The 23,558-nt window shown below is 50.8% G+C and overlaps 2 protein-coding genes across 9 annotated transcripts in view; one reads left to right on the forward strand and one right to left on the reverse strand.

Moving 5' to 3' along the window:
- Positions 1 to 2,913, reverse strand: part of LOC121465077 (IQ domain-containing protein E-like) — a 46,260-nt gene extending 43,347 nt beyond the window's left edge. For all 5 annotated transcript variants that reach the window (XM_041678262.1, XM_041678260.1, XM_041678261.1 and 2 more), the window contains exons 1-2: positions 2,761 to 2,913; positions 57 to 104 (exon numbers count right to left, since the gene is read on the reverse strand). In XM_041678262.1, the coding sequence (XP_041534196.1) occupies positions 57 to 104; positions 2,761 to 2,847 (135 nt within the window). In that variant the 5' untranslated portion in view covers positions 2,848 to 2,913. The remainder of the gene's footprint in view (positions 1 to 56; positions 105 to 2,760) is intronic.
- Positions 2,914 to 5,030: 2,117 nt separating this feature from the next.
- LOC121465175 (BRCA1-associated ATM activator 1) lies at positions 5,031 to 16,709 on the forward strand. Of its 4 annotated transcripts, none has more exons than XM_041678369.1 (14): positions 5,031 to 5,079; positions 5,809 to 5,952; positions 9,286 to 9,440; positions 10,643 to 10,790; positions 11,218 to 11,590; positions 11,766 to 11,885; positions 12,960 to 13,051; positions 13,234 to 13,352; positions 13,428 to 13,614; positions 13,800 to 13,873; positions 14,011 to 14,113; positions 14,247 to 14,345; positions 14,459 to 14,634; positions 15,193 to 16,709. In XM_041678369.1, the coding sequence occupies exons 2-14, from the start codon at positions 5,826 to 5,828 to the stop codon at positions 15,886 to 15,888; spliced, it is 2,469 nt and encodes an 822-aa protein (XP_041534303.1). In that variant the 5' UTR covers positions 5,031 to 5,079; positions 5,809 to 5,825; the 3' UTR covers positions 15,889 to 16,709. The 4 variants fall into 4 exon arrangements, with proteins under 4 accessions (XP_041534303.1, XP_041534307.1, XP_041534305.1 ...); XM_041678371.1 differs by lacking the exon at positions 5,031 to 5,079 and adding an exon at positions 5,090 to 5,269; XM_041678372.1 differs by lacking the exon at positions 5,031 to 5,079 and adding an exon at positions 5,314 to 5,550.
- Positions 16,710 to 23,558: the final 6,849 nt, after the last annotated feature.

Raw genomic sequence — 23,558 nt, forward strand, 5'->3', positions numbered from 1 at the left:
ACTACACACATCCAAGGGACACTGACACGGGGACAGTCATCCCTACTTGTACTCACCGTCTCAAACTCAGAATCAAAGGTAATTGCAGACAGGCTGTCATCTCCCTGGAAGAGATGCACACAGGATCACTGGAAGGCACTGCTTGAGTTCCCCAATCCCATTTGCAAACTGCCTGTCCCAGCTCCAGCAACAGGACCCAGCACATGTCACGCCACAGCATGACATCTTGATCCTTCAGTGGCCAGTGTATCCCGATAGTCAGAAAGGAGGGGTGGGAGCAGGGGATGCCGCGTTAGAAAAGTACATGTTGATCAAGCATGAGGACCTGAATTCGATCCAGTGCTGGGGTAGAAACAGGCGGATCATCGGAGCTCAATGGCCAACCCGCCCAGCCTACTGAGTGCATTTGAGGCCAGTGTGAGACCCTTCCTCAAAAAAAGGCGTGTGTGTGGAAAACGTCTTTGAGGAATGTCCTGTGACATTCCTTGGGCCTCCATTCATGAACATACACAGGAAGAGGAAGGCTGTGGGGTGGTTAGCGATTCTGCCTGGCCAACTGAGTCTATGTCCAGAGGTATGGTGGGTCCTCAGGACTACTGTGTGCCTTTGACAGTGTTCTCAACTCCAGAGAGGCATTCCGTTCTTCCCTGTGTCAACAGTCTGACTCTTAGTCACCTTCCACTCAAAGCAGGCCATGTCCTGGCAGAGCAGAGCAGTGATTACACGTCTCGATTTCATTTTTCTTGTTTAAAGGTATTCAAACTCTGTGTGTTCGTGCATGCATGTGTATGTAGGTGCCCGTGGATGCCAGAAGAAAGTGCCAAATCCCCTGGAGGTGGACTTACAGGCAATTGTGAGCTCTGACATGGGTGCTGGGAACCAAACTCCAGTGCTCGGAAAGAGCAACAACTACTCTTACTCACTGAGCTATCTGTCCAGTCCCCACCCCCATATACTTTATTTTTATGTGTATGTGGCTATATCTATCTGGTGTGCTCATCTGTGTATGTGTGTTCCTGAGTGTGTGTTTGTGTGTAAATCTGAAATAGTCATTGTGTGTCCTTCACTCCCTTCCACTGTGACACAGGCTTTCTTGCTGAACCGAGAGCTCGTTAATTGTGGCTCGTCTAGTTAGCCGGCTTGCCCAGGGGAATCCCATCTCCAGTTCCTAAGCATCGGTGTTACAGGCAGCAGCTGTGCCCATGCGCCTTTGCGGTGGATTCTGGAGATCTGAACTCCGGTCCTACTGCAGGCAAGCATTTTATCCCTGGAGCCTTCTCTCTAGGTCTTGGTTACAGTCTGGAAAACACCTCCAGGTGGTACAAGTCACGATTTGGAAAACCGAGGCAGAAGGAAACCAAATTTGAGGCTAGCCTGGGCTACATACAAAGTCAGACCATTTTTAAAAAAATATGGAAAGTGTTAGCAATGAAGTTAATGGTAATAGTTACAGAACAATAGAAATATGATGTTTTAACCTATGGGGAAAAGATGTAAATAAAACAAACAACAAACATGAATTGGCTTTCTGTAGATGGCCAGGTTATGGGTAACGTCCCAAGACTGAAAGAGTAACGCATTATCTTTGTAAACACAAAGTTTGCGTTTGTGTGTGTGTGTGGGGGGGGGGTTAAGACAAGGTTTCTCAGTGGCGGTGGAGCCATTCCTCGAACTTGCTCTGTAGACTAGGTTGGCCTTGAACTCTCAGAGATCCACCTGCCTCTGCTTCCTGAGTGCTGAGATTCAAGGAGCGGGCCACCGCTGCCTGACCACAGGAAGGTTTTAACTTGTTCAAGGTCTGGAGAGTTCAGGGGTAGCTGGGGGTTGTGGCTCAGTGGCAGAGCACTTGCTTGGGGTAGGGGTCTGACACTCAGTAGAGTACTGGCCTAGAATCCCCCAGTGGCCGCGTGGGGGAGGTTCATCTGTAGAGCTCTGGCCTGGCCTGAGGGGTTCAGCCTCCAAGAGCACACACAAAGCAAACAGCAACCGACCTGCTAAACTAGGTAAGACTTGGGAAGTCTCCCCTGCAGGGACAAGTAGGAAATCCTAGCTGCTCTCTGCTGACTAGAAGCATAGTCCCTTAGTCTGTGTGAAATCTCCCCTCCCTCAGGCGTCCCTTGGACCCTTGATAAGTCATTCTCCTTGTGGCCAGGTTCCTGCCTACCTCCCTTCAGTCCCCTTCTCGATAAGATCCCAGAGGGCTTGCTTTGGGTCCTTTGGATACACACTTTCCCGCCTCATAGCCTTTGCATTTATTGTTCCCGCGGACCCTAAACTTTTGTCTTTGAGATCGAGGAATTGCCCTGTCTTATAGCCCCCACTGGAATGCACAAAGTTCACTTGGTACCGGCACGCACAGAGGGCCAGAGGGTCGATCCCGCACTGGGAGACCGAGGGTCGCACGCCTCTTCTAGAGATGCCTCTCTGACCCATACGGGGTTGGCTCTGGGGGTGGAGGCCTTCTCCTTTGCCTGGGATCGCTCTGAGGAGTCACTGGAGTGCAGCCTGCAGCAACACTTACGAGGTGAGCTCGTCACCAGCCAGTCGCGGCCTCTGACCCGCAGCGCGCGCGGGACGGCGCAGTCCCGGGGGCTTCGTGGAAGCAGTGGCTTCCGCGAGCGCGGGCCGGAGCTAGAGGCTGCTAGGGCACGGGCACGGTGGCGGCCGACGCCCGGGGCTAGCTCTTGTGCGGTAACAATCGGCTTGCGGGAGCTGGCTGCTGCCGTGCGCCTGTCCTCCCTCTGCCTCGGGCCTCCTTACCGTCTCCGAGGCTAGATCCGCGGTGCCCAGACTCATAGTGGCGGCGCTGCGCGGCCTCCTGGACGCTGCGAGCTTGGCCCTCAACATGGGAGGCCTGCCAGCAGCCCTGCTGCCATGGCAACCGTGCCGCGGCCACAGGGCCCCGGATGTGGACCTTCCCCTGGAGCCTGGCGAACCGTGCGCGCGCGCAGAGTGAGCGCGGGCATGGGGGCCGACCATGCACTCTCCCGAGGTTGCACTACGCTGGTGGGGTTTCGGTTTCTGGTGCTGCTTGAATTGAGCCCAGTGCCTCCTGCATGCAAGGCCGGCTCTCTACTTCGGAGCCACGCTCTCAGCTGCAACTTCAGGAGCCCGAGTTGGGTTTCTGCAGATAGTGGCTACAACTGTGTAGTCCAGCGGGCAGGGCTTCCAAGGGTCGCCATGTTGAGTGGACACAGGGGACAGAGTGTAAGGCACCATCGTTAGTGATAGGCGCCTACTTAAATGTTTATTTTTCCTCTAAATAATCTGAGATGTTGGGGGCCAAAGTGACTCCCTAATTGTTAAACCTGGGGCCTTTCGCCTTGAGGAAAGGACAGTTCACACCAGGACTATCCATAGGCCTGCACCAACCGCTTTATACACTCTGCTAACAAGCACTTCACTGGTGGCCCAGCAGGCCAGTGCTAGTGCAAACACAGTACCTCATTTGCCTTGGGGTCATCCTGCCTCTGCCTCCTCAGTGTTGGGATTACAAGTGTCTATCACCATACCTTGCTTTTTTTCTTCTTCTACCTCACTCTGTCGGTTGGCGACTAACAGACTTGAGTCCTTTATGCTTGCAAAGCAAGCACTTGACTAGCCCATTTCCCAGCCCGCATTGTTTCTGAGTAAAGAGCTCTCCCCAGCTGGGTGATATTGCAACATTAAAACTCAAGACAAGGCTTTTCTTTGAGTGCTTTCTTTACTTACTTGAAAAAGATTTTTTTCTTTTGATTTTCCAGACAGGATTTCTCTGTAGTTTTTGGTGCTTGTCCTGGAATTAGCGCTTGTAGACCAGGCTGGCCTCGAACTCACGGAGATTTGCCTGCCTCTGCCTCCCAAGTGCGCCACCACCGCTCGGTGGAAAAAGAATTTTTTCTTAAAGAAAAAAAATACTTTAAGACAGCGAGACTAGCCCTAAACTTACATAGGCACATCAATTCTGAGCTTAAAGGCAAAAGCCTCCACGCTCTGCCCTGAGAGGTATTTTTTTTTCTTTTCTCTCTTTTTTTTTTTTGGTTTTTCGAGACAGGGTTTCTCTGTAGCTTTGGAGCCTGTCCTGGAACTCCCTTTGTAGACCAGGCTGGCCTCGAACTCACAAAGATCCGCCTGCCTCTGCCTCCCGAGTGCTGGGATTAAAGGCGTGCGCCACCACCGCCCAGCCCTGAGAGATATTTTTATGTGTTTGTGTGGGTGACCTCAGGGCTGGGGATACTCTTAACCACTGAACCACCTATCTAGCCCCCGCTTGCCTACTTTTTATCTTTATCACTAGCAGAGTGGGCTGAGGCCGTGAAGAGCCACACAACTGCAGGCTTTGGTAACTGGAGGGGTCCTGACACTCTAGTTCCCGGAGTTTAGCGGTAGCCACTGTAGGAGCAGAGAGTTTCAGCACCGGAGGCCCCATCACAGGTCCTGCCGACATTCACTGTAGCCAGGAACAACAAAAGCTAGCAAAAGGCAGGGGCCGCAAATGTCCACACGAGGCCGGAGGCCAGCGAGGCCCCGCCTTCCAGTGAATAGCCACGCCCACACAGGGGCCGCCTTGACGATGCTCCGCCCACTTTCTGAGTGGGCGTGCAACACTTAGCGTCGGAGTTGGATGGTGTGGTGCTTCCGAGTGAGTGAAAATCCCAAGCTGTACCCAACTGAGTGCATTTACAGGGTTTTGAGTCTTAAAAGTGATCGGAGCGGCGTTCATGATCATCACTGATCTCCAAGGGCACCGTCCTCACTTTTTCTCGCCCCGTGACTGTCACGTGGTACAGGCAGGGCCTGTATAGTCGTAGACTCAAGCGGAGGAGGGCGGAACCCGCAGCACTAAGGGGCGGAGCCTGTAGCCACGTGAAAGGGATTGCGTCAGGGGCGGGGCCTCGGCTGCGTGCTGCGAACTCTTGCGGGATGGAGCCAACTCCCGCCCGGGGGCAGGACCTGTGATGGCGTCTGGCGGGGCCTGCGGCTGCGTGGAACTGACTCTGGGGCGGGGCAGAACCTGGGGAGGGCGGGGCCTGGGCCGGCGTGGAGCGGAATTTGCGGAGGCGCGGGCGGGGCCTGTAGCAGACACCGGAACCTCTGCGGGTGAGTCGTGAGCAGATCAGGGATTCAGATCCCGGTAACGCGGAGTGGGAGCTCCGGGCAGGCACTTGGGGCCTGGTCGTGCATTCTGCACTCTCGGGCCTAGGCCCATAACAGAGAGACGCGGAGGCGGGATTCGAACCCTAGCTAACTCGAAATCGCGGAGTGCGCACCTCTTACCCGGAATTGGGAGGTACGGACGACGAATGTTGGAGTTGAGACGGACCGTGCCGGGCCGACATCGTCCTCCAAGATGCATATTTCTGTCCTGAATGGACACCTTCCGATTCAGGCCGCAGGGTGGTCACTTGCAGCCTCTACCGACCTGGGCTGTGATACGCACATTCCTCTGCATTCCTGGGTCTCATGCAGGTTTCTCTTGACCGTTGAGAGCAGATTCGAGGGTCAGGTGCCTGGATGGACAGTCCCCTGCATATTTGGCTGATCCCCTGACTCTCTTCTCCCCGCAGCTAGGTCAGTAGGCAAGTTGCACCTCCACCTCAACGCACCACACCCCTAAGTCGACTCGACCCCAAAGGCCTCGTGGCTCTGATTAACATTTCCTCACCCACCAGGTTCCCCTGATTGAGTTTAGTGTCTGTGTGAGCTCAAGAGTTCTGGCCCTGATGAAGTTTTTTGGGCCCCTCCCCCATCATAGCAGACATCGGAGGTTGCTATGGCTGGTGTCTGAAGCCAGATATGATCATGACTGATCCATTGCTTCCTCTGTAGGAACCGCTGCCCTGATCATGGACCCAGAATGCTCCAGGCTCCTCCCGGCTCTCTGTGCTGTTCTGGCAGATCCCAGGCAGCTGGTGGCAGATGACACCTGCTTGGAGAAACTGCTGGATTGGTTTAAAACAGTGATGGAGACAGGTACAGGCGTGGCGTATAACTGTCCATTGGTTTGGTGTCTTTCCTTCACCTCCTTGAGGCTCTCTGGATGATGAGGGAGAGCCAAGATAGGGCCCAGGGGCAGTAGTCCCATCGGAGTCGATCCACATTTCAGACTTCCTGCTGTCCAGTTCACATTAGGTGTTTGCAGAGAGCACGCCTGCATTGTTTAGCTATCTTTGTTGCATTTTGGGCCTCAGCTTCGAGGCCAGCCAGCGCTACATAGTGAGTTCAAGGCCAGTCTGAGTTACAATTTTGCTGTGTGGGTGGATCTTAATTTATAATCACTTGCATTGTTTGTGTTTCCGATTTTTTGTTATTATAAATAGTGCTGTACCGGCTTTCCTTGTGCGTGAGTACCCTGGCAACTGGAACTTTTTCCTCTTATGGTTGATCCTTGTCTTCTGACAGGGTCCATGGTCCTTGTCTTACCGTTAATACCTACCTTTTTCTTCCTTGGTTTTCTTTTCCTTTTCTTTTGAGACATGGTCTAGTGTAGCCTAGGCTGTCCTCAAACTCACTGTGTAGCCTAGTATGACCTTGAACCTCTGGTCCTCGTAAGTGTGAATCATCACTCCCTGTTTTTATTGGATGCTGAGGATGGAACCAAGACTTTGTGCATGGCAGAGAAGCACTTTACCAACTGAGCCACATCCCCAGCCTTTATCTTTTCTTTTGTATTTCGTTTTGCCTGTTTTCTAAGTTCCAGGATTTAAAAGGGCAATAGTCCTGTAAAAGTGACATGTTAGTTGAAGCTTACTACAAGTTTAGCTGCATGGTACTTTTGTAATTTAGGGTTTTTCTTTGTTTGTTTTGTTTTTGAGTTGGGGTTTTTCTGAGTAACAGCCCTGGCTGTCCTGGAACTAGCTCTGTAGACCAGGCTGGCCTTGAACTCAACAGAGATCCCCAGGTCTCTGCCTCTCAAGTGTTGGGATAAAAGGTGTGCACCACTACGTCTGACATGTGATATGTGTGTGTGTTTGCCTATGTATGTGTACATGTTTGCTTACCAGTGTGGAGACCAGAGGTTGACATTGTCTTTTCAGTCATGTCCCACCTTATATACTGAGGCAGCGTCTCTCTTTTCCCTCTCACTTGAACCAAGAACTTCCCAGTTTGGCTGTTCTAGCAGGACAGCTGAGGGTCCCCTGTCTGTGTCTGGAGTGCTGCCTGCCCAGCATTTATATTGGTTCTGAGAATCTGAACTCTGGTCCCGCACTGAAAGCTTTACCTACTGAACCATTCCCCAGCCCTAGAAGCCTAGTTTTCAGCCAAGTTTCTATAAGTAATTTTACAGGAGTGTGTGTGTGTGTCTTCGTGCACACACAGGCATCTACAGACAAAGGTCAGAGCGGGATATTAGGCATCTCCCCTCACTTTCTACCTATTGCCTTGAGACAAGCTCTGTTGCTGAACCTGAAGTTACAGGAAACTGGGCTAGCTGGCTAGGAAGTCCTTGGGATCTGTCTGTCTCCACCTCTCCCCCAACTCTAGAATTAGAGGCATGCAGAGACATGCCTGGCATTTTTGTGAGTGCTGGGAATTCGAACTCAGATCCTCCTGCTTGCTGTGCCTGTCTTATCCATGGAAGCATCTCCCCAGCCCCTTTCACAACTTTGGTTTCTTTGGAGGCAGGGTTCAGCTGTATAGTCCAGGCTGGCTTGGACTCACCATCTAGAGCAAGCTGGCTTTGAACTCAGGGGTCTGCCCACCTCTGCCTCCCAAGTGCCACGTTTAAAGGTGTATGCCACCACATCTGACCTGTAAGTGTTTTTAAACAGCTTCATCAAGATGTGATTTACCTGCCAGAGTTCACGTATTTAAAGTTTACCCAGTTCAGCTGGGTGTGGTAACTCACACCTGTAATCACAGCATTAGGGAAGCTGAGGCAGGAGTGTTACCTCGGTTACTTAGTGAGTTCAGGGTCAGCCTGTCTTGAAAATGTATATAAAAAAATGAAAATAAATGAATGGAAATGAGGTGTACCAGTTAGTGGGTTTCAGTCAACTTAGGGGGTGTCTGGACTCATTTTGTAAATTTTTTGTCCCCCCATAGATAGGTATCCTTTGGTAGGCAGGTCCTCCTCCTACCTCTCTCCCAGTTCCCCTCAGTTTTTAAAATGTCCCACATGATGGAGCTGTGCCTGTTGGTGCAGGCCTGTTATCCCCTCTACTGGGGGCTGAGACCCGAGGATTGTGAGTTTATAGTCTAGGCTGCACAGTGAGTTCAAGGCAAGAAGCTGTTAAAAACAAGAGTAACAGGGTTGGTAGCCAGGTGTGGCGGACACTTGGGAGCCAAAGGCAGGATCAGACGTTCACAGTGGTAAACTTCAGCTGCATGGTAAATTCAAGGCTAACCTGGGCTAGGAGACCTTGTTTAAAATCAAATAAACAAAGAAAACAAACAAAAAAAACCCAAACAATGACAACAACAGCTCAGGAAAAGTGCTTGCCTACCATTCCTGAGGCCCTCGGGCCCGTCCTAGCTTTGGCCCTCTGTCTCCCACCAAAAGGAAAAGCCAGGCATGGTGCTACATACCTATAATCCTAGCATTTGGAAGACGGAGCCTAGAGGAGCAGGAGTTCAAGGCCAGCCTCAGTTGTATAACAAATTCAAGACTACCTTGGGTTACGGGATTACAGGAGACCCTGCCTCAAAAAAAAAAAAAAAGTTTTACATGTTGGAATGAACACTTTTCCTACTTGTTCATGAGATTGGCTTCTGCTGTTCATATCTGCTGTTTGGCAATCTGTCCATGTAATGGTTTCTCAGAGGTGTGTAAAAGTCTTCTGAGATTGTAAATTCCGCTTTTTTTAAATGCAATGTTGTCTTTAATAGCTTGTTATTTTATTTCTTCTCTCTCTCCGAGCCCATTCCCTTTCCCCCTCTTTCCCTCCCTCCCCTACTGGGGGATTCTAGGCAGGTGCTCTACCACTGAGACACACCCCAGCCCCTCACTGGGGGATTCTAGGCAGGGGCTCTACCACTGAGCCACACCCCAGCCCCTCACTGGGGGATTCTAGGCAGGGGCTCTACCACTGAGTCACACCTCAGCCCCTCACTGGAGGAGTCTAGACAGGTGCTGTATGTAGAGTTACAGCCCCAGCTCTTTACTTGTCTATGGTTCTTGTCTGTGTCTTTTATCTACTGCCCAGTCATTGACTCTCTGGGGTCTTTGCCTTAATGAATTTAGGTTAGGAGCTATCTGTTGCAACCTTCCCCCAGGACTACTCAATCTTGAAGGATAGGGATGTGTGAGCCATTTCTAGAGAGGTTCTCTGGTCACTGCTCTCTTGGGATATCCTGTCTCCACAGAGTCCAGCCTCCAACTGCTGCAGGACCACCCCTGCCTAATGGAGCTACTGTCCCATGTGCTGAAGCCACAGGACGTGAGCCCCAGGGTCCTCTCCTTTGCTCTACGCCTTGTCGGGATCTTTGCAGCCCAGGAAGACTGTTTCCAGTACCTCCAGGTGAGTCTTTGTCTCCTGTGTGCTTGTCCCTTAGGGCAGTCATCTTCTCCCTCTGGATTAGGGCCATCTCAGTACCTGGGTCTCAGTGGCTGGGCCACTGCGTCAGGATTTCAACCCCAGTGTCCCCCACATTGGTCCTCCTTGGAAATCCTCACCAGGGATGATGCCAACTGGCTATCTTTTCTCACCAGCTGTGTGATCCTTGCCATGTTCTCTTTCTGATGGGGTCTGTGAGGGTCGGAGGACACCGCAGGTGCTTTCTCTGCAGCATGTCATGGATTGCATGGGGAAGAGAGCACAGTGGTCCACATGCAGTGACTCCACCTGCCCAGGGAAATTCAGCTCCGTGGGATCTGGTGCCCTCTGCTGGCTTCCATGGCACCTACATTCATGTACATACCTACACTCAGACATAGACACATAATTTAAAAAGTTGAAAAATAGAAATTTTACAAAGAAAGAAGAAGGAAAAGAAATGTTTGTTCTTCCTCTGACCTCTTTCCTTTCTCTTGAGGGCAGAGCAGATGGTGCCGGGGCCTGAGAACAGCTGTATGGCACCAGTTGGTGCCTCACCAATCCTGTTGGTTTTCATTTCGTTATTTGAGGGTTTTTCCCCCAAGACTTTATTTACTTATTAACCTTTTATTTTGTTTTTGCTTTTTGAGACAGTATCTTTGTAGCCGTGGCTGTCCTAGAGCTTGCTTTGCAGCCCAGGCGGAGGCCGGCCTCTAATTCCAAAAGATCCTCCTGTCTCTGCCTCCTAAATGCTGGGATTAAGGGTGTGTGCTGCCACACCTGGTGTTTATTTTTATTTTATGTCTGTGGGTGTTCTACATACAGAATGTATGTGGACCACATGTATTCAGTTCCTGTGGAGGTCAAAGGAGGGCATCAGATCCCCTGGCACTGGGATTTATATAGTTGTGAGCCACCATGTGGGTGCTGGGAGCCCAGCCTGGATTCTCTACCAGAGCAGCCAGTGTTCTTAAATCCCAAGCCACCTCTCCAGCCCCTTGTTTTCATTTTTGAGATAAGGCCTTTCCATGTGCCCCTGGCTGAGCTAGAATTCAGAGACCCACTTGCTTCTGCCTCTCAGTTCTGGGGTATAAGGTGTGCACCACCGAGCTGAGCCTGGCTCTCCCAATCCTGACACACAGAAAAGCCTCTTCCTCTGCCTCCCTGATGCTTTCTTTGCTTCTTAGCAGGGGGAGTTGTTGCTGGGGCTCTTTGGGGAGACGGGTGCCCTCAGCTGGGCAGCCTGGAGCGTGCCCAGTGTGCGCAGTGGCTGGATCCAGGGCTTGTGCTCCCTGGTACGCCACCCCAGCGCCCTGCACTTCCTGGCTGACAGTGGTGAGTGTCTCCCATGCCCTACCGCAGTTCATCCATCCCACTTTTGCCTTGAAAGCCTGTGCTGTGGGGTCTCTCCGGAACACCTGAGCATCTCTGAGTCTAGTGTTCTCAGCTGGGGAAGGGTGGTGGTCTAGAGTTGTCAGGATAAGCACAAGTGGTTATAGGGATATTGCCATCTTTGACTTCTAGGATCTGGGTGGACCCTATGCCAGTGTCTTGTCAAGTGGTCATGAGCTTGTCCTCGAAACAAATTAGAACTCCTTAAAAGCTGCATTGGCTCTAAAGCCAGCGTGCTAGATGCACATGTTGGGATTGCTTGTGAGCAGAGGGGTGTCCGGGTGCTTTTCCTGAGGCATGGAAGGGTGTGATAGACAGGTGCCCTCTGCGTGCCTCCTCATTCAGGCTGACCTTCTGCTGCCCACTCCAGGTGCTGTGGACACGATCTTCTCCTTGCAGGGAGACCCCAGCCTGTTTGTGGCCTCTGCAGCCAGCCAGCTCCTAGTACACATCCTGGCTCTGGCCATGCAAGGTGGGGCTTCAGGGTCCCCCACCCGAGAGGCTGCTGCCTGGCCCGTCTGTGCTCAGAAGATTGTGAACCATGTGGAAGAGTCCTTGCATTCCAAAGCCACCCCACAGGTCACACAGGCCCTGAATGTACTGACCACCACTTTTGGGCGCTGCCATAGCCCCTGGACAAGGGTCCTCTGGGAGCGGCTGAGTCCTCCTGTTGCCTGCCTGTTTGAGAGAGACCCCATTCCAGCTGTCCACTCACTCATGGACCTTCTCCTCAGCGTGGCCAGGTCAGGTGGCTGCAGGGGCTGAGGGTGAGTGGTGATGCCTGTGATGGCTCAGAACAGCTGATGCTTCAAGGGAAGAGTCTAGCACTGTCCCCTCAGGGGATGGCCTCTTCAGGACTGGGCACGTCTGTAGCTGTCCAGTTAGGCACTGATGGAGGAGTAATTTTTCTTTCTGCAGGTCTCCTGTGTTGAATTTTTCAGCCTGTGGTTTGTGGGAGATGCTGGCCCAGACTCTGAACCGCCTGAGCCCCACACAAGCTGGGCCTCTAGCTCTGGGGACCCTGAAACTCCAGCATTGGTATGATTGGGGTTGCTGAGAGTGTTGCCCTGATGGTTGGGGAACTTTGGAAACTGGAAGTCAGATATGAGAATAGGTTAGGTGGGAGAATTGCTAGGTGGGATTGGCAGTTATTAAAGCAGTGATTGCCTCTTTTTGTCCCTCCCTCCTCTCTCTTCTTCCCCTTTCTCTTTCCTTTTCTCAGTACTTGGTATGGAACTCAGTAACTTCATATATGCTAGTCCATACTCTCTCACTGAGCCACACCCCAGCCCCTCACTGGGGGATTCTAGGCAGGTGCTCTACCATTGAGCCCATCCCAGCTCCTCACTGGGGGATTCTAGGCAGGTGCTCTACCACTGAGCCACGCCCCATCCCCTCACTGGGGGATTCTAGGCAGGGGCTCTACCACCGAATCACACCCCCAGCCCCATTTTCTTATTTTGAGACAGTTTTTACTGAATTTCCCAAACGGTCTTTGAACTTTACATCTCCACCTCAGTCCCCTAAACAGTTTGAATTACAGGCATGTTCCACCATACTGAGCAAGACAAAGAACTGTTTCAAACAACAGTTTTGTGATATCCCCAGACCTAAAGCTAACTCTGTAGCTGTCCTCTGACCTCTGCTGTGGATGAGCCAGGCTCCTGGAACCCCATAGTGTATACTCCAGGTGGTGTGCAAAGGTGTGGGTTTCTGAGTGTGGGATGCAAGGAGGATGGGTGCTAAGTGCCTAAGCAGGCTCAGTTCACCAGGGTGGTCTATCACAAAAACAAAGATACTCGGGTCATTGAACACTACATGAACACACTTGGACACGACTCTGTGAGCCTGGAAATTGCCTGTCACTCTGATCAGGGAGTGTGATTGGGTCTTCTGGGGACCCTGAGACCCAGGATCTGCTCCTAAGGATATCAGGGCCAAGCCTGCAAGCCTTGGTTAGGCTTCTCCCCCTATCCTGGTCCTTAAGCAGTAGCTTGCAGAGGAATTGTGTTAGGGAGCCTGCACCTTTGCTTATACTGAACCATTCTAAATTTGCTGAGGGTGTTCAGATTGCAGCCAGAGTATAACCCTCACAGAGTGCTGTGTCCCCAGTCCCCAGGAACTGAGAACCCGGGCCTTCAGTGTCCTCCTCCAGCCCCTGGCCTGTATCCTGAAAGCCACCACTCAGGCGCCTGGACCTCCAGGTATGCAGGGAGGGTGGAACCTCCATCTTTAGGCAAAGAAGAATGAGCTGCTGTGGTCCCACCCAGCCCCTCAACTAAGTACAGTTGGACAGCATCCTTGGCGAGCCCTGGCCCTGAACTTGAGACTTGGCCCCTGCTGTGGATGGTGGCCACTACAGGGATGCTGTTGGTTTTGGCCTCAGGCTTGCTGGACGGGGCTGCAGATAGCTTGCTGACTGTGGATACACTCTTGTCATCTAAGTCGACCTGTGTGGGACTTCTCTGCCAGACTCTGGCTCACCTGGAGGAACTACAGATGCTGGTAGGTGCAGCCCTGGCCTATGTCCATCGGGTCCTATGACCCCAGGCCTCTACTCACCCATCCTCCTTTCTGCAGCCCCAGTGCCCCTCCCCCTGGCCCCAGGTGCCCCTGCTGGGTGCTGCGGTGACCATATTGCGTCTCTGTGATGGCTCGGCGGACCCCAGCTCCAGTGTGGGAGGTCGTCTCTGTGGGACCCTGGGTGGCTGTGTTCGTGTTCAGCGAGCAGCCCTCGACTTCTTGGGGACACTGTCTCAAGGAATGGGTGAGTGGTGTTTTCTCTGGCACTGAGTTCCATTTTCTCTTCCCTTTCTTCTGTAACCCTACCAGGTTCTCCTATAACCCTGTACTCTTACCCCTGTTTCCTTAAGGCCTGGAGTCCATGCTCCCTGCTGGGTGGTGGGCTCTGGGTAGAAGCTGGGTTGATGCTTCCGTTCACGTCTGTTTCAGGCCCCCTTGAGTTGGTGCTGGAGGTGTTTGCGGTTCTCCTGAAGACCCTCGAGAGCCCAGAGTCCAGCCCAATGGTATAGTAAATGGGTTTTGGGAGGCCTGCTCACCTGGGGACCTTCTTGCTTAAGAATGCTTCCAATAGGGGCCACACAGCCCTACCCATGTGGGTAGCCTGCCATTCCTACTCTCAAGCCTGTCCTGCCCATTCTAGGTCCTGAAAAAGGCCTTCCAGGCTACCCTCAGGTGGCTCCAGAATTCACACAAGACCCCCAGCTGCTCTGACCTCAGCGCTGATGCCCTGCTGTTCCTTGGAGGTAACCCTGGTTCCTTGCAGAACTGTATAAAGCTGGAGAGCTGGGGTGGAGACAGTTGGGGGTTCGGCAAGGTAGCCCTGAGTGAAGGCAGAGTGTGACCCTAGAGGCCACTGACCACCCCTTCCTGGTACAGAGCTATTCCCCATACTACAGAAGCGTCTGTGCAGCCCGTGTTGGGAGGTGAGGGACTCCGCCCTGGAGTTCCTGACGCATCTGATCCGACACTGGGGAGGTAAGCGCCCTCTGGGCAGGAGCGTGTGTTATGCTTATGTGTCCTGCTGGCTCTGGGGCTCTTAGAATACCTGAGTGGCATTTGATCACAACTGTGTGGCATTTGATCCCCAGGGCAGGCTGACTTCAGAGAGGCACTGCGTTCCTCAGAAGTGCCTGCGTTTGCCCACCAGCTCCTCCAAGACCCCGAGAGTTATGTCCGAGCAAGTGCAGTAGGCGCTGCTGGGCAGCTCTCTACCCGGGGCCTACAGGCCGCTCCCACCAGCCCCGAGAACCCGCAGGCCCAGCAGGTAGGAGCCGTTCGTTGTTGGTCCAGTGAGTGGGTAAGCAGCTGTCAGATCTGTAGCAACTGCTCCTGAGAGTAGGGCTATCCAGAGGGACTGCCGAGGAGCTGGGGGCACAGGGCACAGTGCCTGTGCTCTTCCTGGCACCCTGTCTTAGACACTGACCCCATCTGAATGGGAGGCAAGGGCCAAGCTGAAGAGCGGTGCATACAGAGCACATTGTGTGAAGGGCAGAAACAGCACATGGCTCGGGCCCCGGGGGCCGCAGACTTGTGTCTCCTGGCTCATTGCTATATTAATTGCTTTTCTTGTTGCTGTGTCAAAATGCCTTATGAAAGCAAGTTAAGGAAGGATATAGTGGGGCTTATAGTTTGAGGGTACAGTCCATCATTGTGCATGAGTCAGGGTCAGGATCCGGAGAGTCCGGGACCCCAGCACATCCTCTCTAGCTTTATCTAAGGACTCCCATCACAGTTACTTCTAGAGGTTTGTCTTGTAGGTGATTCTGGATCCTGCCACGGTGATAATATCATGTTGATTTTTCTGGAACTCTCCAACTTGCAGGGCCTACTTATGGACCTCATGCATATCCTGTCTACGGACTCAGAGGGCTTCCCTCGGAGGGCTGTCTTACGGGTCTTTACTGAGTGGCTGAGGGATGGCCATGCTGATGTGGTTCAAGACACAGAGTGGTTTGTGGGCACTGTGCTGCAGGCAGTGAGCCGGGATCTGGACTGGGAGGTCCGAGTGCAGGGTTTGGAGCTGGCACAGGTGTTCCTCATCCAGGCAATGGGGCAGCCCAGCCTCCGCTGTCCCTATACAGTGGGCCTGCCTGAGGCCACCTCTCCCAGCCCACACCCAGAATTCTTGCAAACTCTTTGCCGTCTGCCGCTCTTTGAGTTTGCTTTTTGTGCCTTGCTTGACTGTGACCGACCAGTGGCCCAAAAGGCCTGTGACTTGCTCCTCTTCTTGAGGGACAAGACATCTTCCTGCAGTGGCACCCAGGAGGCTGGGGATAACCCTAGTTCAGCCTCTGTGGAGGCTGTGCTGCAGAGGTGGCGGGAGGGTGAGCAGGGCCAGCCCCTGGGGGACCTGGATCCTGAGGCCATGCTAGCTATCCTGCGGTCCCTGGACCTGGAGGGCCTGCAGGACAAGCTGGCCAAGAGCAGCGACCATGTGGAAAAGAGCCCACAGTCCCTACTCCAGGACATGCTGGCCACGGTGGGTATCTTAGAGGAGAATGAAGCTGACTGCTACTAAGGCCGTGTCCCCATCCTTCATCCCTCGCCAGCAGACGGACTCCAGCCCAGGCCAGTTGCTCATGAACCCTCCAGGGAGTGGATCAAAGTTCCTATATTTTAAGCCGGGTATGATGACACAATTGTGGTTCCAGAGTTTTAAAGGCCAAGGGAGGAGAGGTAGAGTTCCTGCCCAGTGTGGATTAGATAGCAATCCTGTCTCAAAAACCAAAACAAAAACTCTACCTTTTGTGTGCGTGTGCATGCAGATCAGAGGTCAGTCCCTGGTGTCTTTCCTCAGGTGCTGTCCACCAGTGAGGACGGGTCTCTCACTGGGACTTGGTTCTCACTGATGAGACTTGCCGGTAAGGTCCAGGGATCCTGTTCTCTTCTCCTAGCACTGGGATTGTGATACTGCATCCCCACACCTGGGTTTTTACATGGGTGCTGGCATCTGAACTCAGGTCCTCATGCTTGCACGGCAAGCACTTTATCCACTGAACCGTCTCCCCAGGCCCCACAGACTCCTACCTTCTGATGTATTATTAAAGAAGTGGCTTGTTTTCTCCTCAGAACAAGTAGCGTCCAAGTCTATAATCCTCCAAGTTAATTTTGTATATGGTTTAACATAGGTCCCACTGGTATTCTTTCATGCGTGGCCATTTCACGCTCTCTACTCCATCCAACGACCAAGGTTTAGGAGTCCCATCGTCTGTAATTTAATTACTTGCAGGGCGGTGTTAGTACACACCTTCTATCCCAGCACTTGTGAGGCAGAGATAGGTGGATCTCTGATTTCAAGGCTAGCCAAGACTACTCAGAGATAGCCTATCTCAAAAGACCAAAAAAAAAAAAGAATTAAAATACTTTGAATGTCCAAAGTTGCAGCTGTGGGTTCTGTTTAAAAGGGAGAAAAAGCTCCATCTTGTTTTAACAGGGAAGAACCAGGGCACAGTGAAAGCAACACCAACATCCAGCAGTGTAAAAGCTCAGTGGCTGACATCTCAAGCTCACTCGTGACCTGGGCTTCAGAAGGCTTGGGCAGTTCCGCTTCCGGACTACCGTCCACAACACACACAGCTGGTCTTCTAGACCTCATACCTGTGGGCATCCCATGGTCCTGGCTTCTCAAATAAGCTGGGCCTCTACCACAGCTAAGGTTGCGCCTTCACCGGTGGTCTCTCCTGGGTTCTTTTCGTGATCACTTTAATCCTGTGGCTTTTGTGTGATGAAACCAGTACCACACGAGTTTACCAAATTCAGCTGCCAGCTTGAGACAGTCTTGACCCCCTCTGGACCACAGCTTCTGTGTGTTGGTTCTGAAGAATTCCTTCTCAGATTTATCTCAGTGGTCCTGGTCTCTGTTGATCACAGCTGGCCAGAAACGGATTCTGGGGTTAAATATATCACGAGTGGCCCCATTAGTTTTTCTTCCTTCTTAAACTGTTAGAAGCCAGGCGTCGGTCGTCCGCATTTCTCTGAACACTCACACAGGCTCTCACACAGCCGTCCATCAGGCCTTGTGTACTGCCTGCCTTAGGTTTCTATTGCTGTGAAAAGATACGATGGCCATGGCAGCTTTCATAAAAGCATGTAATGGGGTGGCTTGAGGTTTAGTCCATTATCATGGCGGGACATGGTGGTGTGCAAGCACATGTGTTGCTGGAGAAAGCTGAGAGTTAATACATCTTTACTCAAAGACAACATGAAGTGGTCTGTCTCACTGGGAGTGACTTGAGCATATATGAGACCTCAAAGCCCAACTCCACAGTGATACACTTCCTAATAGTGTCATTGCCTTTGAGGGCTATTATCTTTCAAACCACAAGCACTCAATGGTTTCTTGAGCTGACAGATCCAGACACTTGTACAATCCTTCCCAAAACAACATGGTCAGGTCTGTCAGCAGTACCCCACTCCTGGTACCAAGTTCTATCCTACTTTGTCTCCTATTGCTATAATAAACACCATGGCTTTCTTAGGACTTCTATTGCTGTGAAGAGACTCCATGACCACAGCAACTCTTACAATGGAAAGTGTTTAATTGGGACTGGCTTACAAGTTCAGAGGTTTAGTCCATTCTTGTCATGGTGGGAAGCAGGATGGCATGCAGGTACACGATGCTGGAGAGGTAGCTGAGAGTTCTGTATCTGGATCAGCAGACAGCAGGAAGAGAGTGACACTGGGCTTGATTTGAACTTCAAAGCTCCCACCTGGTAACACACTTCCTTCAACAAGGCCATGCCTCCTAATAGTGCCATTCCCTATGAACCTTTGGGGGTCATTTCCATTTAAACCACAGTAGCCAAAAGCAGCTTGCGGAAGAAAGGGTTTATTTCATATTTTCCAGCCTACAGACCATCATGGATTCAGGCAGGAACCTGGAGACAGGAACTGAACCGGAGGCTACTGAAGAGTGCTGCTTGCTGTCTCATGGCTTGCTCAGCCTGCTGTCTTAGAGCACCCAGGAATTACACTACCCACAGTGGAGTAGGCCCTTTACCTTAATCATTCATTAAGAAAACGCACCCCCAGACTTGTCCATAGGCCCATTAGTTTTAGGCAGTTCCTCAGTTGAAGTTCCAGATGTCTCTAGATTGTGTCTAATTGACATGATACTAACTAGCACACGAGAAGATCCTTTTCGGGCTGGAGAGATGGCTCAGTGGTTAAGAGCACTGTCTGCTCTTCCAAAGGTCCCGAGTTCAATTCCTGGCAACCACATGGTGGCTCACAACTATCTGTAATGAGGTCTGGCGCCCTCTTCTGGCCTGCAGACATACACACAGACAGAATATTGTATACATAATAAATATTAAAAAAAAAATCCTTTTTCCTAGGTGAGATCTGGTGCCCCTGGGAAGGTGCCTGGCCCATGGGTGAGGGTGTGTCTTCTGGGCCCTGCCATCCGTTGGTCTGTGGGTGTTTATATGCCATACCATCATGGTTTCTCTACTTTTATTTGCTTTGTCTTATTTTTGAGACTTTCATGTATCTCATGCTAGGCTCAAACTTCTACATAGATGAGGGTGCTCTTGAATTATCCTGCTTACACACCCCAACAGTGCTGGCATGACAGGCATACACCACTCTGCTCGGTTTTTGCATTGCTGAGGGTGGAAACCAGGGCCTCGTGCATACCAGAGAGGCCTGCTACTCACTGAGCTACAGCCCCCAGCCTTTGCAGAGCTTTATAGTGATTGACTTTTGCCAGTGTGATCCCCGACCCCGAATTGCTTTGCTATTTGGAACTCCTGTGGCTCCGTAGAAACTTCAGTCTTGACCCCCTCCCCCCATTTCTATGGTAAGTGCTATGGGGATTTTGGTAGAAACCACCATTGACTTGTAGGTTGCCTTGGTTAGAATGGCAAACTTAACACTTCTAGCCTTCAGCACAGGGATGTATTCATGTAGATTTCTGGAACTCATTATCCATTTATGTTTTGAGTTGGGCAGGGCTGTCACCTCCTTCATGGAGTTTCCTCCCAAGTACTTTATTGGTTTGGATGTTGCCAATGGGGCTGCTTTCTTCATTCTGCAGATCACTGTGTGATAGAGCAAAGCAGTTCATAGCATGGCAGCCAGGGAGAAGGGGGGAGGGGAGAAAATGAATATATATATGAATATATATATGAATATATATGAATATATATATGAATATATATATGAATATATATGAATATATATATGAATATATATGAATATATATATATATATAATGTTCGGTGAGCCCCTCTCCATAGTTTTGCATCCAGGCCCCAGCTTAGGGGACGGTGCTGCCCACATTCAGGAACTTTGGCTCCAGAAACCTCTCCAGGTACACCCAAGTGTGTGTTACTCAAGTAGGTGCCACTCAGCCCAGCCACGTTTGCAGTCATTCACCATCAGGTCAAGAATGCTAATGTGCCTGTAATTCCTGGGCTTGGGATGCTGAGACAGGAGGATTGCAAACTCAGGGCCATTCCGGGTTACACTATAAGATCTTTTTTTATGGAGAAAAATAGCCATCATGAGTGGATAGATAGAGGCCTGCCCTTTGTGTTGACTCTTCCTCTCCTGTGACTTTAGTTAATCCACTTCCAACAGTTGGTGGAGTGCCAGTGCATAAGCTCATGTCATCTGGGGGAAGGTGGCTTTGTGTCCCCCTTCTCTCATTCGATGTCTTTATCTCTTTTCCTGGCTTAGTTCCCTGACTGGGATTTCCAGCACTGTGCTCCACAAGTGACAAGACTGGGCACCCATGCCTTGGAAAAGATTGGAGTTTTCATACTGAGATAGATACAGGCTGTGGGTTTGTCTCATAGCCTTTCTGATGGCACTTTCCTCCACTTATTCTGTTGATTGATTTTATTATGAAAGGACCTGAATGTCTTTTTCTGCATCTATTAGGATGATCATATAATTTTTATACATTTAATTGCATCTCTAATTTTTACAACTATTTTTATTATGTGAGTGTTTTGTCTGCCTGTATGTTTGTGCACCATGTGCACACAGTACCCACAGAGGCCAGAAGAGGGCATCACATCTGAAATTAGAGTTCCAGATGTTTGTGAGACACTGTGTGGTTTCTGGGAACTGAACCCAGGTCCCAGAATCAGACATATATATATCTGATACCTGCAGAGGTCAGAAGAGGGCGACAGATCCTCTGAAATGAGAGTCTCAGATTGTTGTGAGCCACCCTGTGGGTGCTGGGAATTGAACCTAGGTCCTCCAGCAGTAAGTGCTCTTAACTGATGAATCATGTCTCCAGCCCCTATTTTTTTAATTTAATTTTAATTTATTATTGTGTGTGGAGGTTAGAGGAACCTTGAAGAGTTGATTCTCTCCTCCCACCACGAGTTCTGGGGGTTGAACACAGGCCCTCTGTCATCACCTTTACCATCTTGCAGGTTTCTCAGTTTTGATTGCATGTTGAGCCCTCCTTGCATCCCAGGGATCCATAGTGGATGAACCCTTTCACATGCTGTTGAGTTCTGTGTGCTCACATTTGCCTGAAGAGTTTTGTGTGTGTTCATGAGAGTTTTTGTCTTCTTTTTTCCCTTTGTTTTTTATCTTATGTGTATGAATTTTGCCTGCATTTCAGTCTTTGCACCATGTGCATGTCTGATACCTATGGAGGCCAGAAGAGGGCAACAGATCCTCTGAAATAGGAGTCTCAGATGGTTGTGAGCTGCCATGTGGGTGCTGGGAATTGAACCTGGGTCCTCCAGAAAAGCAACAAGTGCTTTAAACCCCTGAGCTCTCTCTCCAGCTCTGATTTTTTTTCTGTGAGATTATCTGACTTTGGTGTGACAGTAATACTGATTTTACAAAGCAAGTTGAGAACTATTAGAGTTCCCTGATACTGGTATTGATATTCTGGGTTTTTTTGTTGTTGTTGTTGTTTTGTTTTTTAATTAGTGGATCTCTCTGTGTAGCCCAGGCTGCCCTGGAACCTGCTGTATAGACCTCAAAATCCCAGAGATCTGTCTGCATCTGCCTGGAATTAGATTAAAGCCTGCTCCCCCACAGCCACATGTTTTGGATTTTGTTGTTGTTGTTGCAGAATCTCATGAAGCCAAGACTGACCACAAATCACTGTGTAGCCAAAGATGACCTTAAGCTTCTGATTCCCCTGCCTCTGCCTCCCAACTGCTAGGATAAGAGGTGTGCACCACCACTCTAGGTTTCTCTAGTGCTAGGGATGGAACCCAGGGCTTCATGCATGTCAGGCAAGCCTTTTGCCAACTGATCTACATCCTCAGCCCATTGACAAGGATGCCCTATGACCCTCCATGTCTAGGGGCAAGTGGCACAGGGTTCAGAGTCTCTGACCTTGACTCCAGTTCTCACCAGTTTGCAGAACAACCAAGTGCAAACATCTGGTCTCTGCTCTCCAGGATCAGTTGGTCCCTGGCCAGCAGGCGGAGTGGACTAGACCGACAGCAGGTGGATATGAGTCATAGCAGATAGAAAGTGGACCACAGGAGAGTGTTAAGACTTAATGATGATCCACCTCTGAGACTGGTAATGCCCCAGACAGAATCTTTGTGGTGGCTATCTTAGGATTTCTATTGCTGTTTCTATTGCCATGACCATAGCAACTCTTACAAAAGAAAACATTTAATTGGGACTAGCTTATAGTTCCCATGTTGGGAAGCATGATGGCATGCAGGCAGACACAGTGCTGAAGAAGGAATCAAGAGTTCTACTTCTGGATCAGCAGTCAGCAGGAAGAGAGAATGACGCTGGGCCTGGCTTGAGCTTGTGAAACCTGAAAGCCCATCCCCAGTGACACACTTCCTCTAACAAGGCCACATCCTCTTAATAGTGTCATTCCCTGTGAATCTACAGGGGCCATTTTCATTCAAACCACCACAGTAGGCAAGGAATTAGTTAAGAGGTGGCTGAGGAAAATGTCGGCTGCATCTTGGTAGCTGTGTCTCCTGATAGCCAGAATGCCTCTCTGTGGTTAAACATCCTTGAAGCTGCACTTGGGTTGTCCTGGATCCATCAGAAGCTGAGACACCAGGGCGCTCTCACATGTTCACTGATGAAGTGAAGGTATCCCCTGATGACACTCTGAAAAGGGAGTCTGGTCTACCGTAATTTGGGATGAGAAAAGAGTGGTCCCTTCAGAAGAAGGGATTGTTTGTTTTGGCTCACAGTTCCAGGGTACGCTCAGCAGGAGGTGACTGGTCATGTGACATCTGCAGCCAGGACACAGAGAGACTTAACTGATGCTGGTGCTCAGCTCGCTCCTATACGTGGAATAGTGCCACCCACATTTAGGGTGAATCTTCCCACCCCAATTAACCAATATATGAACCTCCCCACAGACATGCTAGAGTGACCTGTGCCTGTCATGTCGATAGTATTAGCACTCACCTCAGGTCTTTGATTCCTCCCTGGAATCTTTTGATTCCTCCCTGGAGGGAGGAATGAGACATCTTTACTCTTAGTCAGAAAGTCCCGTGCATGCTGTCGTCATCTCACATAGACTAGGGATTCTGGGAGCAGGGTTTGGATGACCTTCCAGGCAGTTCAGGATGTCACAACTCACAGGCCCAGAGATATGACTTCAACACATTCTTCTGGCTAATGATTCAAGTCTGCGATCCAGTCCTCACTTGAATAGGCTACTGACTGCGAGAAACCAAACCCCAGTGCCTTCCAGGCCTGCTAATGCCTGACTAGCTACCTACTGCTCAGGTTGCCTACCTACTGCAGAGTTGCCTGTCCGAGTCTCACTTCTCTTGTCTATGGATGCCCTCACCAGATGTCATAGGGTTTCTATTCAGTGAAAAACACCATGGCCATAAGCAACTTGAGGAGGAAGGTGTTGATTTGTCTTATACATTCACATCACAGTCCATCGGTGAAGTCAGGACCAGAACTCAAGCGGGGCCGGATCCTAGAGGCAGAGCTGCTGCAGAGGCTGTGCTGCATGCTGGCATGCACTCTGTGGCTTACTTGACCTTTCTGAAAGCACCTGGGACTATCCACTCAGGGGTGGCACTGCCCACAGCCAGCTGGGTTCTCCCACATCAATCACCAATCAAGAAAATGTACCACAGACTTGCTTCCAGACCAATCTGGCAGGGGCATTTTCTGAATCCAGGTTCCCTCTTCCAAAATAACTAGCTAATGTCAAGTTAACAAGAGCCTGCACACCAGCTCGGAGAGGCCTGACTGAGACCCTGTGAG

Source organism: Microtus oregoni, unplaced genomic scaffold (assembly GCF_018167655.1).
Source record: "Microtus oregoni isolate MIOR12 unplaced genomic scaffold, Mior012 000029F_ref0000214, whole genome shotgun sequence".
Lineage (NCBI taxonomy): Eukaryota > Metazoa > Chordata > Mammalia > Rodentia > Cricetidae > Microtus > Microtus oregoni.

Bases quoted from the DNA above. Each gene is read 5' to 3' on its own strand.
- LOC121465175 (XM_041678369.1), top strand. From the start codon at position 5,826: ATGGACCCAGAATGCTCCAGGCTCCTCCCGGCTCTCTGTGCTGTTCTG. The intron at 10,791-11,217 runs GTGAGTGTCTCC...TGCCCACTCCAG, and splicing joins GCACTTCCTGGCTGACAGTG to GTGCTGTGGACACGATCTTC. The intron at 14,114-14,246 runs GTAACCCTGGTT...TTCCTGGTACAG, and splicing joins TGCCCTGCTGTTCCTTGGAG to AGCTATTCCCCATACTACAG.